Genomic DNA, 15,089 nt, shown 5'->3' with positions numbered 1-15,089 from the left:
CTGAGGTACTCTGCTGCTGACTAGTCTGTTGGTGGAGGTGGTCTCACCAATCCTAACTTCTTGGTTCTTATCTGTGAGCTAACAAGCAATCCAGCAAGTTATGCAGGGATTTATGCTTAGTTCGGAGAGTTTGTCCACAACGTCTGAGTGGGGAATTGTATCAAATACCCTGGCCAGGTCAAGGTATGTGGTATACACTGTTTTACCCACATTCATTGCTTTGGTGACCTTCTTAAAGAAATCAACCAGGTTAAGTAGGCACAACCTTCCCTTAAAGCCAAACTGGAATGGGACCAGTATCTATAGGTTGTCAGTGTCCTTGTTGTTCATTTCCATGATAATTTGTTCCACGACTTTGCATATTAGACTTGTCAGACTGTTGGATCTGTAGTTCCTGGGGTCAGTTGATGGTCTGTCTTTATGAAGAGGGATGACCGTTGCAGTCCTCAATTCACTTGGTTTGTAATCTGTTTTCAGGTTATAGTTGCAGTGTGCCTCTAGTGCTCCTGACAGGTCATGTTTTAGACTATTCAGGAGGCGTCCACTGATATTGTCAGGGTCTATTAAGGCAGTTTTTGTTGGCATTAGCAAGCTCCAATAGAACCTGATACCTTCTAATAGTTGGGGGTGTATGCTAGAAAGGATTTCACAGTGGGTAGACAGGGGGGAGTAGGGGTTGAGGTTAGAGCTGAATTTTATCAGTTAATAATATTTTCTTCATCTCCCTGATCAGTGAAGATAGTGCCATTAACCACCAGGTCATCACAGTACTGTGTGCTACCTTTAAGGTTCTGGACACAGCTGAAGAAGTTCTTGTGACTGCCCTTAGCCTGAGAGGCTATCCTGACTTCATGGTTGACCTTGTTAGACTTAATTAGATCTCTTAGTTTCTTGTTTAGTTGAATCAGAGTGATCCTTTCTTTATGGGAGTTGCCTTTTCAGATTTTGGCCATGATGTTTTTTTTTTTTTTTTTTTTTTGTATTTTTCTTAATATCCTGTTGAAGTGAGGATTCCACCATTGGGGGTTTGTTTTTGGCTTATTTCTGGTAGGTACAGCAGTCTCTATGCAGCCATTTACATGTTTGTACATGGTTTCTGTGAATAATTCTGCACCGGGTAGCTGTGGTCTTTGGGTTAAGGGGAGCCTTGAATTTTAACAGACTGTTGCTAAATAGGATGCAGTTTGCAATATAATAGTTATTTAACTGTTACAGATTTAGTTGAGTTTTTCTGAGTTCATTTTTACTTCAAAGGAGACAACTTTGTTATCCTACCTCCCTAGTGAGGACCTGACACAAGGGTGGGGGGATGCAATGCTCTTCCACATTGGTGAGTACTAGATCCATTACAGTTGATCTTCTGGTTAGAGCGCACACTATCTGGCCCAGGGTGTTCATGTTAATAAAGTCCAGAAGCATTGCACCTGTGAGTTTGAGGCAGTGTATGTTATCCAGTCTATAAAAGGGTATTAAAGTCACCCACAAATAGGGTATTTGGTTGGATGATGAGTGCCTGTAATAGGCCTAAGTAAGAGTAGTGAGACTCTTGGGACATAGATGATGACCTAGAGCTAGCTAGAGTATGGTCAGGGACCTTATCCAGGGTGACTTGCACATGGATGAACTCTATGGCATCATCTTGTTTAACCACCCTAGAGGTGTATTTGTTCTAACACAGATTGAGACATCTCCATCTTTAGTCCCACTCTGTGCTGTTGTTGGTCTAAATGTGTGGAAGGCAGTGTAACCTTGCACTGCTGGAGTACATTCTAAGGCTTTAAACCAAGTCCCTGTAATGGTAGAGATGCAGACGTTCTCCTAGTGAGGAGGGCTTGTAGAGGGTGGAGTTTTTTGTTTAGGCTGCCAGCACTGAAGAGTAACATCTTAAGGTCGATTTGAGTCTTTTTTGCTGTGTTGGTAGTTTTGTCATTTTTGGCATTGTCTAAAAAATTCTGTAAGGTTGTGGATACAATTTTTGCCAATATCCAAAAGTTTGGGGGGGGGGTAACAAGTGCAGACCAGCCTTGGCAAAGGAATGTGGTCTGTTAACTATATCCTCCTATACTGACAGATATTTCATCCCCCTGGACAGACACCAGAAACTAAGCCAATTATTAGCATCAATCATTTTATATATATATTGCTGCATTATTCTCAGTGAAGGTAAAACACGGTTCGATGCAAGGTTCATACTTTTCTTTGACACATATTCAGAGAGATCCATTATGTCTCTTTTCATGTAGTCCAGTGAGGTATGTATTAAGTCATTTACACCCACATGGACTATGATAGAATCATATTGATACCTAAGGTGCAGTGACCTGAGTCCATGCGTTGATATTTTGGATCCTTGCTCCAGATAAGCAACGAACAGTTATCTTCTCCTTGTCCAACCTGCTGATTGGAGCATGTGTGTGTCATACAGTGGAATCCCTAATGACAAAAGTATTAGTTAAAGTGCTTTCTTGCCTTATGAGCTTTGTTCTTTGGGTACCATTGGGTGTAAGCTTATCTGTGGTGTCTGGTGTTGCTCTTGGTGTGTGCTTAATGATTGCTGATGAAAGGTGTTGTTATTAGATGATGTAGGAGGTCTTTCAGGTTTGGGAAGGTTTCTTTTTCAGCATATGAAGGATCTATGTGTGTGATGAGCAGTATGTGTGGGGAATGTACTGTATGTGTTCTTCACAACCTTGTTTGTAAGAGAGATTTTTGCCTCCAAGGAAGTTGTATATTTACATCTCTTGTATATTGTGTTAGTTTTTTTTAAGAATGAACTGGTTGTCTGAGAACATGAGACAGCAGCTGCATTGTCTCAGGATGCCCATATCTACCAAGCTGTCTACAGACACATCTGGAAATTGCATATGCATGTTGTCCAGTCCTGTATTTTGGTGGGCTAATATGGTTTAAGGATTGAGTTTTAACAGGATCTGCTAGAGTCTTCTTCTTCTTTTGGCTGCTCCCGTTAGGGGTCGCCACAGCAGATCAACTGTTTCCATTTCTTCCTGTCCTCTGCATCTTGCTCTTTCACACCAACCACCTGCATGTCCTCTCTCACCACATCCATAAACCTTATCTTAGGCCTTCCTCTTTTCCTGTTACCTGACAGCTTCATCCTTAGCATCTTTTTCCCAATATACTCTGCATCCCTCCTCAGCACATGTCCAAACCAACGTAATCTTGCCTCTCTGGCTTTGTCTACAAACCTTCCAACCTGGGCTGACCCTCTAATATACTTATTCCCAATCCTATCCATCCTCGTCACACCCAGTGCAAATCTTAACATCTTCATCTCTGCCATGTCACGCTCTGATTCCTGCCTTTTTGTCAGTGCCACTGTCTCCAACCCATATAACATAGCTTGTCTCACTACCCTCTTGTAGACCTTCCCTTTCACTCTTACTGGTACTCGTCTGTCACAAATCACTCCTGACACTCTTCTCCACCCCCTCCATCCTGCCTGTACTCTCTTCTTCACCTCTCTTCCACACTCACCATTACTTAAACTGTTGATCCCAAGTACTTAAACTCATCCACCTTTGCCACCTCTACTCCCTGCATCCTCACCATTCCTCTATCCTCCCTCTCATTCACACACATATATTCTGTCTTAGTCCTGCTGACCTTCATTCCGGTTCTCTCTAGAGCATATCTCCACCTCTCCAGGGTCTCCTCCACCTGTTCCCTACTCTCACTACAGATCACAATGTCATCTGCAAACATCATAGTCCAAGGGGACTCCTGTCTGATCTCATCTGTCAACCTGTCCATCACCATTGCAAATAAGAAAGGGCTCAAAGCTGATCCTTGATGTAATCCCACCTCCACCTTAAACACATCTGTCACTCCCACCGCAGACCTCACCACTGTCACTCTACCCTCGTACATATCCTGTACCACTCTTACATACTTCTGACACTCCCGACTTCCTCATACAATACCACAACTCCTCTCTAGGCACCCTGTGATATGCTTTCTCTAAATCCACAAAGACACAATGCAACTCCTTCTGACCTTCTCTGTATTTCTCCATCAACACTCTCAGAGCAAACATTGCATCTGTAGTGCTCTTTCCTGGCATGAAACCATACTGCTGATCAGTAACCATCACCTCCCTTCTTAACCTAGCTTCCACTACTCTTTCCCATAACTTCATGCTGTGACTGATCAGTTTAATCCCTCTGTAGTTACTACAGCTCTGCACATCACCCTTATTCTTAAAAATCGGTACCAAAACACTTTTTCTCCATTCCTCAGGAATCCACTCACTTTCCAAGATTTCATTAAACAATCTAGTTAAAAACTCCACTGCCATTTCACCTAAACACCTCCATGCTTCCACAGGTATGTCATCTGGACCAACAGCCTTTCCATTCTTCATCCTCTTCATAGCTGTCCTAACTTCCTCCTTGCTAATCCACTGTACTTCATGATTCACTATCCGCACATCATCCAACCTTCTCTCCCTCTCATTCTCTTCATTCATCAACCCCTCAAAGTACTCTTTCCATCTGCTCAACACACTCTCCTCACTTGTGAGTATGTTTCCCTCATTATCCTTTATAACCCTTACCTGCTGCACATCTTTACTAGCTTGGTCCCTCTGTCTAGCCAATCGGTACAGGTCCTTTTTCCCTCCTTAGTGTCCAACCTTTTATACAACTCTTCATACGCCTTATCCTTAGCCTTCGCCACCTCTCTCTTTGCCACGCACCTCATCTCCTTATACTCTTGTCTACTTTCTTCATCTCTTTGACAATCCCACTTCTTCTTTGCCAACCTCTTTCTCTGTATACTCTCCTGTACTTCTTCATTCCACCACCAGATCTCTTTGTCCTCCTTCCTCTTTCCAGATGTCACACCAAGCACCTTTCTAGCCATCTCTCTTACTAGCTCTGCTATAGTTACCCAGCTATTCGGTAACTCTTCACTGCCACCCAGAGCCTGTCTTAACTCTTCCCTGAACATCACCTCACAATTACCCTTTTTCAATTTCTACCATTTGATCCTTGGTGCTGCCCTCACACTCATCCACCTCTTCTTGATCACCAATGTCATCCTACAAACCACCATCCTATGCTGCCTAACTACACTTTCCCCTGCCACCACTTTACAGTCTCCAATCTCCTTCAGACTGGCCCTTCTACATAAGATATAATCCACCTGTGTGCATCTTCCTCCACTCTTGTATGTCACCCTATGCTCCTCCCTCTTGTTAAAATATGTATTCATCACAGCCATGTCCATCCTTTTCGCAAAATCCACTACCATCTGACCTTCTGCATTCCTTTGCTTAACACCATACCTACCCATCACTTCCTCATCCCCTCTCTTCCCTTCACCAACATGCCCATTGAAATCTGCTCTAATCACCAGTCTCTCACCCTTGGGTACAGTCATCACCACTTCATCCAACTCGCTCAAAAATTTTTCTTTCTTATCCATCGCACACCCAACTTGTGGAGCATATGCACTAACAACATTCATCATTACACCATCAATTTCCAGCTTCATAAACATCAATCTATCCGACACTCTTTTCACCCCCAAAACACTCTCAGCATATTGTTCCTTCAGGATAATGCCTACGCCATTTCTCCTCCCATCCACACCATGATAAAACAATTTGAAACCACCTCCGATACACCTAGCCTTGCTCCACTTTCATCTGGTATCTTACACACACAATATACCAACCTTCCTTCAGTCCATCATATCAGCTATCTCTCTCCCTATACCAGTCATGCTGCCAACATTCAAAGTTCCGACCCTCACTATCACAGTCCTAGCCTTTACCTGTCTTTGGGCATGCCTTCCCCCTCTTCTCCTCCTTCGGTCAACAGTAGCCCAATTTTCGCCAGCACCCTGTTGGCCAACAGTACTGGTGGCGGTCATTGTTAACCTGGGCCTCGACCGATCCGGTATGTATTTCTGTACTGTTGTCTGCATGTATGATTTGGCAAAATTTTATGCCGGATGCTCTTCCTGACGCAACCCTCCCCATTTATCCGTGCTTAGTACCGGCACAAAGAAATGCACTGGCTTGTGCATCCCCAGTGGCTGGGTTCTAGAGTGGTGTGTGGAAAAATATATCAATACCTTACACAACAGTCAATAGCAATAAATGAGTGGAGTAAGGGCTTTGGAAGTCAAATTACCGTAAGGGATAGAAATGAGAGGAGCAGCCTTTTAAAAGCACAACAGGAAAAGGGTGGAATGTTTGGGAAAAAAATTTTGTCTGCAAGAATCAGTTCTTAATTTTCTGTTCTGGTGATAATCAGAAATTAGATTTTTGTTTAAATATGTAAGTAGAAAGTGCTCCCATACCAATCAAGCCTCAATGGCCACGCAAAAATTTCTGGGACAGTGATGTATAGTTTTAAGGAACCAACAATAATCCAGTCAGTATGCAGATCAGTGAAAAACACTTCTAACAAGGCCTCTAATCATGAAAGTACATTTTTCCCTCACTGAAACTGTCTTTGACCCAGAGGCCTATTAGTTACTTGTGGCAAGACAGCTTCTGTTGGTTCATGGCAACAGATTGTTTCAGACAACTGGGTTCTGAGAGTAGTCCAGGAAGGTTGTAGATGGCATTGGAAAACCTACCTCCTTTTTGGAGTATTCTTCCTGATCATGAAAAAAAAACAGAACTGTTTACTCTGGTTTAAAATAATATGCTTTTCTTGGAGGTCATGGAATCAGTGCCCAAAAATCAGATAGGAAGAAGTATTCAAGAGCGTTTCTTGTGCCAAAGAGGGATGCTTCCTGGAGAACAGTTCTCAACCTCTCCTTTCTCAAGATGTTTGTGAATGTGACAAAGTTCAAGATTTTGGCTTTGAGAAGTTTGTTAGCTCTCTTTCCTCCTCTGATTTTTTGGTAACTCTAGACTTGAAAGATGCTGCTCATCTCATTCCCTTTCCCCAGAGTTCAGATGTCTCCTCAGATTGTATAAGTCTGGTTCATATTATCAATTCTCTGCATTATCCTTTGGGTTATCTGCATCTCCAAGGGTGTTTGCAAAGTGCATAGCTCAAGTAACAACTCATTGCAGACTGCAGAGCATTCACATATTTCCTTATTTAGATGACTTACTTTATCTTTGTAGACTCTTTTTCCAGGTGTCAAGATTCCCTTACATGGGTTACAAATCTTCTTGGCCTGAGCTTTCAGATCAGCAGTCTAACATCCTCCTTAATTCCTTCTCACATAAAGTTTTTGTAGTATGCCTTATAGACTTTTCCCTGAAAAATGCATTCATAACCCAGAAAAATTAGGACTTGTATTTGGAAGCTTTCCTGTGTTTTTTCAATCCGTCTCAAACTTCAGCCGGAGAATATTCCAGGATTGTAGAATTCATGGCATCCATTATTCTCATACCCTTGCCAGGCAACACATGGGAAAAATCCAATATATATTTTTAAAACTTTGTGGACCCAGCATTTTCACCCTATGGAATTTCAAATTCCAGTCTTGAGTTTTGTGGCACGAGAACTTCTTTGCTGGAGAGGACAGATTTCCCTGAATCCGGTTCTTCCTTTCTCTCTTCCATCGCTTGTTCAATCTGTTACAGTCAGACACATTGGCCTTTGCTTGGGGTACTGTATCTATTGGGGTAAAAGTGCAGGGTCTTTGGAGCAAAAGAGACAGATCAAAGCACTTAAACATAAAGGTGTTAGTTGTGATTCATGTTATAGAGCCTTTCATCATTTATGGTCCCCGGGACCTCTGCAGGTTATTATAGACAATGCCACAGTGAATATAGTACATAAACAAACTGGGTCCACTGGTGTTTACCCTCTGTGCAGGCTGGCTATGGTGGCTTGGGAGATTGCTCTGAAGCACTATTTAACCCTCCAGGTTTCCTACATTCTGTCAGAGAAAAATATAGTGGTAGACTAACTGAACAGGACCAGGGTAGACCCTCACAAATGGCAAATAAATAAGGGGGTCTTCCAGGATTTAATTCAGTTGTGGGGAACACCTTAAACTGATCTGTTCACCTTCTTTAAAAAACAGACAACTAAGCAAATTCTGCACCAGAATTCCTTGCAAGCAATCCTGGGAAACAAATGATTTTTTCATTCCCTTGGACAGGAATATTTATGTTTTTCCTCCATTTCAACATTTCCAGTGTCATTCTGAAGATACAGAAGGACTCTCCAATAACCATTACTAATAATCAAGGTCCAGTCAGAGGTTATATACCACTAGTTCTTGCATATTTGTATGAGTTATCTCCTCTGACTTTTATTATTCCTTTATCAAGGTTCATCTTGTAGCCATTTCAACATGCCTGCCCATACATTCCCCTTTCTTTTTTTCTTTGGTCAAGCAATTCTTGAAAGAGCACCTACCCGGGATCGTAATTTTATATTGGAAAAGTTCATTTTTTTCTTCCTTTGAACCAGCTCATCAGTGCATTTTACAGTTCTTGACATGAAAGACTGTTACTTATTGTTCTGACATTGGCATGAAGAGCATCTGAGTTGGTAAGCTCTTATAGTGGGTGAATCTTTTTGGTATTTCATAGAGATATGGTTACTTTAAGAACAAATCTCTTAGGCCAAAACTCGTTTCATAGTTTACTATGAACTAAGCCATCAATCTCCATGCTTTCTCTCCAGTATCTAAAACTCAAGGAGAAAGGATTCTTCATATTCTGATGTGCACAGGCAACTCTGGTATTATCTTGACATAACTAAGTCATTTAGAAAAACTGAGCAGATGTTTATCTGCTATGATGGGGCAAAAAAAGGGAATTCTGTATCTAAATAGATTACTTCCAGATGGTTGTCCTTTGCTATTGATTTTTGCTATTCTCACCAAGGTAAATCTCTTCCAGGCAGAATCAATGTACATTCTACTAGAGCCTTTTCTGCTTCGATGGCATACTGGAAAGAGGGGAGACTCTAGAAGCAGATACGTGGCCCACTGTACATACATTTATAATGCATTACAAACTGGATTCCTCCTCCAGGTCCAGAACAGGCTTTGCCAGGACTATACCCCGGGAGCTCCTGGATCCTAGTCCTTCCTCCTCCCAGATTGGTTAAGCTATGATAATGTGCCAATATAGTTTTTTGCTACTGCATCTGTGATACTGATGAACATAATACATTTGTGTAAGTTGCACTTATTATAACAGTAAATGTTCAAAGTCATCATTGCTGCAGTAGCCTCTTCCTCCCTCCACCATCCCTTTGTGTATATAGTTATGTGCTCCTAACTTGACTAAGGCCATTCACAAATCTGAGCAACTTTTTGTTTCCTTTCATCCCAGATGTCTGGGTTTGGCTGTTTCCAAGCAAACAATATCCTCCTGGATCCCTAAGGCTATATCATTTTGTTATTCTTTTCACAGTAAATGTCTCTCAGCCTCTGTAAAGGTGCATTCTACTAGAGCTATTGCCTCCTCTAGTGCTTTTTTCAAAGGCTGGATACCAATTCCATCTTTGAGGCTGTTGTTTTGACTTCTGTCCATACTGTCACTAAGCATTACAAGCTGGATGTTGTTTCCAGGACAAGATCTGGCTTTGCCATGTCTATCCTGCATGGGTTTTTAGAGGGGTCTTATGTGCCTTCCTCCTCAAAAATTTCCTCTTGAACTTTTGTACTCTTCTTTATCTTAAGAATACTGTGACAGTGATATGGAAGGACATAGTACAGTTGTGTAAAATCTTACCATATCAGTAGATTTCCATCTCTTCACTGTTGCAGTATTTTCTGCCTCCCTCCTCCTCCTCCTTCTTTTTTTTTGCTCTGCCCTACTCCATCTGCCTTCCTGGCCTAGACTTCTTTTCATTTTTCTCCTTCTGGATGCACATATTCCTCCTAGTTCCTAGGACTGATTGTTCCTCCTGGGGATTTTCAGTTCTTAGGTATGTATGTCTGTACGTACGTCACCTTTATGCGCTATGGCATAGGGCCTTATATAATAGGGTTGCTTGTCTATGACATCCATCTTTGCCTCTTTGCTTGTAGGGGAAATCTGGCTTTAGGAACTGAAGAGGTCATACACTAATATGGGAAAAATAGAGTCAATCTCATAGTTCTGTCACTATACTCAGTATCCTACAGACTGCTAAGAGGTGACTTCTGTCTGGCATACAAGGCATCTTTTAAGCTCTGACCCATTACTGGTGGATTTACTGCACATCAGCAAGGCAAATGGCATCAGAAATACTCTGTGTAGCAATCTAAACCTCTACTGCATCATCAGCAGAATGGTGTGGAGGGACAGGTATATTTCGCAGAGGATACTGCTGCTATGGAACAGACTCCCCATCGACATTAAACAAAGTTTATCCCTATCCATTTTTAAGCACAACTTAGATCTATGGATGAGAAACAGAATTTACCCCAGGACTTCCCCCTGTACTACTAATGGACAGAAGCAGCTCTTAAATGCTTTATCGCATGCATGGGTCCTCTCAAATTATCTATGGTGTGATTCTAGTTATTCACATTAGGGGTAATATGTAGTTAGCACCCATGGGATGGATAAGGACAATCTATAACCAAATGGGATAGGTTATTTCAAGCACAAAAAGGAAAATTATCTAGGCTTAAAATGGCCTGCAAGGGCGACTAGACTAGTACTTAACCTATGAACCTGTAACTAAAATGGTATACTCTAGCACAGGACCCAAATTGGCACTTGCAATTTCCTGGCTGGGAGCTTACAAAAATAAGGTGATTATAACTCAGATGTTATGATTTTCTGTTACTCTTGACTCCTCTTTGAAGATTTGCTGTATGCATAACTGAACATTCCTGAACCATTCACATTATTTCTGTATTTTGTGATCTGATCTGCATTAGATGCCTTTCATGGAAAGGCTGGTATCTAAGATCTTAGCCTTAAGCTTCCATATCCTATTTGATCTGGACCCTTTCGAGTGCAAGAGCTCTTGTCACTCTGTACCCTCTTGGCTGCTTAGTTTAACAGGTGAGGGATTGCTGGTTGTTCCTAGGACCAATTCCCAAACCTTCAGTGGTCGTTCATTTGCTTACCTGACACCAGTCATATGGAGTCAATTACCTTCCCTTATTCAGACTTGTGAGACAGATGTTTTGTTCTGAAAACCCATTAAAACCATCTTTTTAGGAGGGACATTTTAAATCTAAACAGTGTCTTAATGATTTTGTTTGTAGTGCTGTCCATTATTTTTTGGCATATGTTATTTCATTTTAATATATTCTCAGCATGGCTTGACTTGAATTTTGCTTTATACTGTGTAGGTTCTTAAGCACCTTAATAAATGAAAGATAAAGAACTAGGTTGAAAGATAAATAAAGGAGAAATATCAGCACTTATAGAAATAGTACTGCCAACAGTATTACTCATTCCTATACTTAATTCTGTTTTGTATCACAGATTTTTTCAGAAGAGTCATATGAAGATGTGCTGAAGAAGAAAGATGCAACAGAAGTAAAGACAATGCAAGGTAATCCGGGTTCTCATCAGAAGGCTGTTCAGGAGGACATGATGAATGTGATTGACGTTTCCCCAGTTGAAATCTACCAGTTCAAAGAAGAGTGTACAAAGACAGAGAAGTCAGCATCTCTCTCTGGACTTCAAAGGGCTATTCATCAGCCATTACCGCCACCAAAAGACCAAAAGCCAAAGAGAACTTATAAACCTCATCGTGGACCTCTACGTTCAGCTGGTCTTAAGGAAATCACCAAATCTCTGGAGGACACAGAAAAGGAACTACTGGTTCAACAGCTTTCACAAACTGTCTTGATGAAAAAAACACCTGTGGATCCAGATAGTCTGAAACTGCTGCCACTCTCCTTTCATAATCTCCTGAAGATCCAGCTTGGAAGGCCCCCTCAGAACAAAGATGTCACCTTTGATGAATTTGGAAACATCACCTCAGTCCCAAAGCTAGACTTCTGTCATTTGCCAAGGCACTATATCAAGCCTCACTTTGAAGTGGTAGATGTAAAAGTTGAAGCTGAACGACAGAAGCTTGAAGAAATCCAGGCTGGAGGTCCAGTTTTGCTGAGAACTGGTAGGAGCAAGAATGTAATACTCAACAAGTTAGCAAAAAACATAACCATGAACAGCAGAATGAATTTTTCAGAGTTAAATAGGAAGCCAACAAACGTATCAGACTGGCCATTAAGGAAGGACCAGTCTAAAACTTTAAACCAAAGGTCTAAAACTTTAAACCAAAGGTCTTCACTTTCTGGGTCTCTAACCCAAACAAGATCAGATTCAGATACCTTTAAGTCTGGAATCCTCATAAAATCTATGCATCTTGCCCCTGGGGTAGTTCTGAGAGAGATCCACAATACAAAAGATCATCTTTGGCACAACCTGGCAGAAGAGGATAATAACATTATAGAGTCATGGGAAAACCTAAAACCCATTCTGACAGCTGTGCCACGTCCTGCTATTATGGTGGAACAACTAATTAAAGATCATGTTCCGCAAGTCCATCCCATGAACAGCTTTCAGTCATTTTAACTCCCACTGATAGAACAGTTCCAGATAAAATTCTTATTGACTTTCAATGCCATATAGTTTTGTTTACATAATGTAATATAGCAGCAGGCACTCTATTTGTCATAATGTGGTATGGAGAAATTATAACTTTAGATTTACAAATAATCTAAATTTGCATGTACACACTTTATGTATACTTGTATGGACATACACAGATTAGCACAGTGGTTCTCTAGTCTCTGTACAACTGTCATCCCTAAGATCCTGGATGAAAAAAGAAAAGTACATATATTTACCTGACTGGTATCCTTTTAAGATCATGTCATACTCCAGCCAGTCCAGAGCTATTCTGTATTGTTCACTGATTTGTATTCTTTTAGGAACTTTTTAAGCTGATTCTAGAGGTCAGTTAAAGATATTCAGACCCTTCTTTCAGTGTTTTTTTATGTTGTGAATTTATTAACTTTTATTTATACTTTAAAAATATTTTATGTCTAGGATAATGTAGATAACTGTATGTCCTTCCATATTATTGTTGCAGTATTGTAAAATAAGGGATCTCCTGCCAAGGATATCCCAATCTTTGGCCAGTATACCAAAGCCTTTGGAATTTATAGACATTGTACGTCACACTTATGCTCCTTGCGCAAGGTGTAGGGCATAAAGGTGATGTACGGACATACATACCTCAGAACTTCTTTGCTGCCAGTCTGAATGCTATCATTGATTGTTGGTCTGAACACTCCTTCTCTAATGGTTACTAAGCCTTGTTTCAAGTAAGTGTCCCATTGTTTTTTTTTTTCTTATCTATTTTCGTTTTTATTTTGATGTGTTTACATGTCATCCAGAAAGGGAAAATGTCAGTGTGGGAGGCAGATTCCCCATAAAGATCATAACAAGCAGTGTTTCTTCTGTTTGGGTGCTTCTCAGGACCATATGCAGTGTTTTACCTGCCAAGTGTTTGTCCCCAAGACCCTTCATAGTCATCTCTCCTCCTTGTTGATTCACCTGAAGAACCAAGGTCTTAAATTGTATGGTGGAGTCTTCCTGTCCCAAAGGTCAGCTGCCTACCAAGAAAAAGGCCAAAAAACTCTGGTCTGATTCGGCTGCTGTCCCACCTCCCCTGGACATCTTTCTTAAAACTAGTGAAAGCCTGGACAATCATCCAGTTTTTGTCTTAGATTCCTCTGCCACAACTGTGTTGGAAGCCAGCATGGATCTGAATTCTTGCACGTCCTTGGAGGCTTTGCAGACATCATCCCCCAGATGTTGAGGGGAGAACCTTAGCTGATTATATCTGAGGGACCATGGGGGATACTACAAATTCTAGTCTGGGAGGGGATTCTTACTACATTGGGTAAGTGTTGGCAAGGGTCCAAACCTCCTAGGGTTTTTCATGCAGACATTCTTCAGAGGAAAAAAATAAAAAATAAGCATATTTTCCTTGCTGTTAAAGATCCCCAACACAAATGGCAGGATTTTACCCAGGGGTTGTTTAATGCCTTATTGGTCTTAAAGCCTCTTCAGTGAGTTTCTGTACCTGCTCCTCTACTCCTCTTAAAAGGCCCTGAGAGCAGGAGTCCTCTAAGAAGGATCTAGATTCTGGGGATAAGTCCTTGGCATATTCTTTGCAAATTCCTTCTCCCTTGGATTATGGGTTGGAGGAGGAAAATTCTATCAGTCCAGACTCTCCTTTAGGGATACCATTTCTCATATAATGAAATATTTCAAATGGGACTGTTGTTAGGTTTCAGATATTCAAAAGATGTGTTATGAACTCTTGCAGATGGAGTCTCCCAATTCCCCTGCTGTACCTCTGGTCTTGACTGCCCCCTTACGAGATACATTTTCAGCTGCCTCTTTTGCCCTTGATTCTTAACCTCCAGCCCCTATGAAAGCTGCTAGATTTTACAAGGTGCCTGGTGATTTAAGTTTTTCCATAGAAGTACTTCTGCTGAGCCCTCTGTAGTGTCTGTCTCTTCTGACAAAGCTTCTAAACTTTTGCCATCCACTAAACTACTTCCTTCTGCCATGTAATGTCTAAACAAAAAGGTATAAACTGCCGCCACCCTGGCTTTTAGGACTATTAATTACTAGACTCGTATAACCAGATATAGTTTAACCCTTTTTTCTCAAGCTTCTTAGGCAATTTCTGACTTTTCTGATTCAGAAGGGAATGTCTCATCCATTTCTTTACTGGGTTCTACCTCTTATGTGGTTCTCCACTCTATTAAAGTAGTTATGATGCAGCTGATGCTTCTTCTAAAGCTGCTGCATTTGGTTCTGTTTTGAGACGTTACTCTTGGCTTCATCTCCAGCCCTTACCTGATGATATTAAGGCTAAAATGTTGGATGCTCCTCTATGAAACCTTTTTGGTTATGCTGTTGCTGACCTTTTTAAGTCCCTCCAGGATAAAGGCAAGGCCTTGCAGGAATTGAAACATATTTTTGTGTCTATCCCAAAATTCCAGCAGAATTATCCATCCAAATCTGCTTTTGTTTGCAGACTGCCTGGCCCTCATCCAAAGGTAAAAATGGTTCTAGGCATGTACTCCCTACTACGTCTACTCAGACTCCTACTTCTCAGAAACCTCCTTTTCAAGACAAGCCAGGTACTGTCTGACAGTTTGCT

The 15,089-nt window shown here is 41.2% G+C and overlaps 1 protein-coding gene across 1 annotated transcript in view; it reads left to right on the top strand.

The window, feature by feature from the left end:
- CCHR2.PART2H2orf81 (chromosome chr2.part2 C2orf81 homolog) overlaps positions 1 to 12,757 on the top strand; it is a 401,123-nt gene extending 388,366 nt beyond the window's left edge. Inside the window, exon 3 of the mRNA XM_044063999.1 lies at positions 11,381 to 12,757. Coding sequence (XP_043919934.1) covers positions 11,381 to 12,478 — 1,098 coding nt within the window. The 3' untranslated portion in view covers positions 12,479 to 12,757. The remainder of the gene's footprint in view (positions 1 to 11,380) is intronic.
- Positions 12,758 to 15,089: the final 2,332 nt, after the last annotated feature.

This window comes from Protopterus annectens, chromosome 2.part2 (genome assembly GCF_019279795.1).
Source record: "Protopterus annectens isolate FY-2018-M chromosome 2.part2, PAN1.0, whole genome shotgun sequence".
Lineage (NCBI taxonomy): Eukaryota > Metazoa > Chordata > Ceratodontiformes > Protopteridae > Protopterus > Protopterus annectens.
This window is presented reverse-complemented; position numbering and strand designations above follow the sequence as displayed.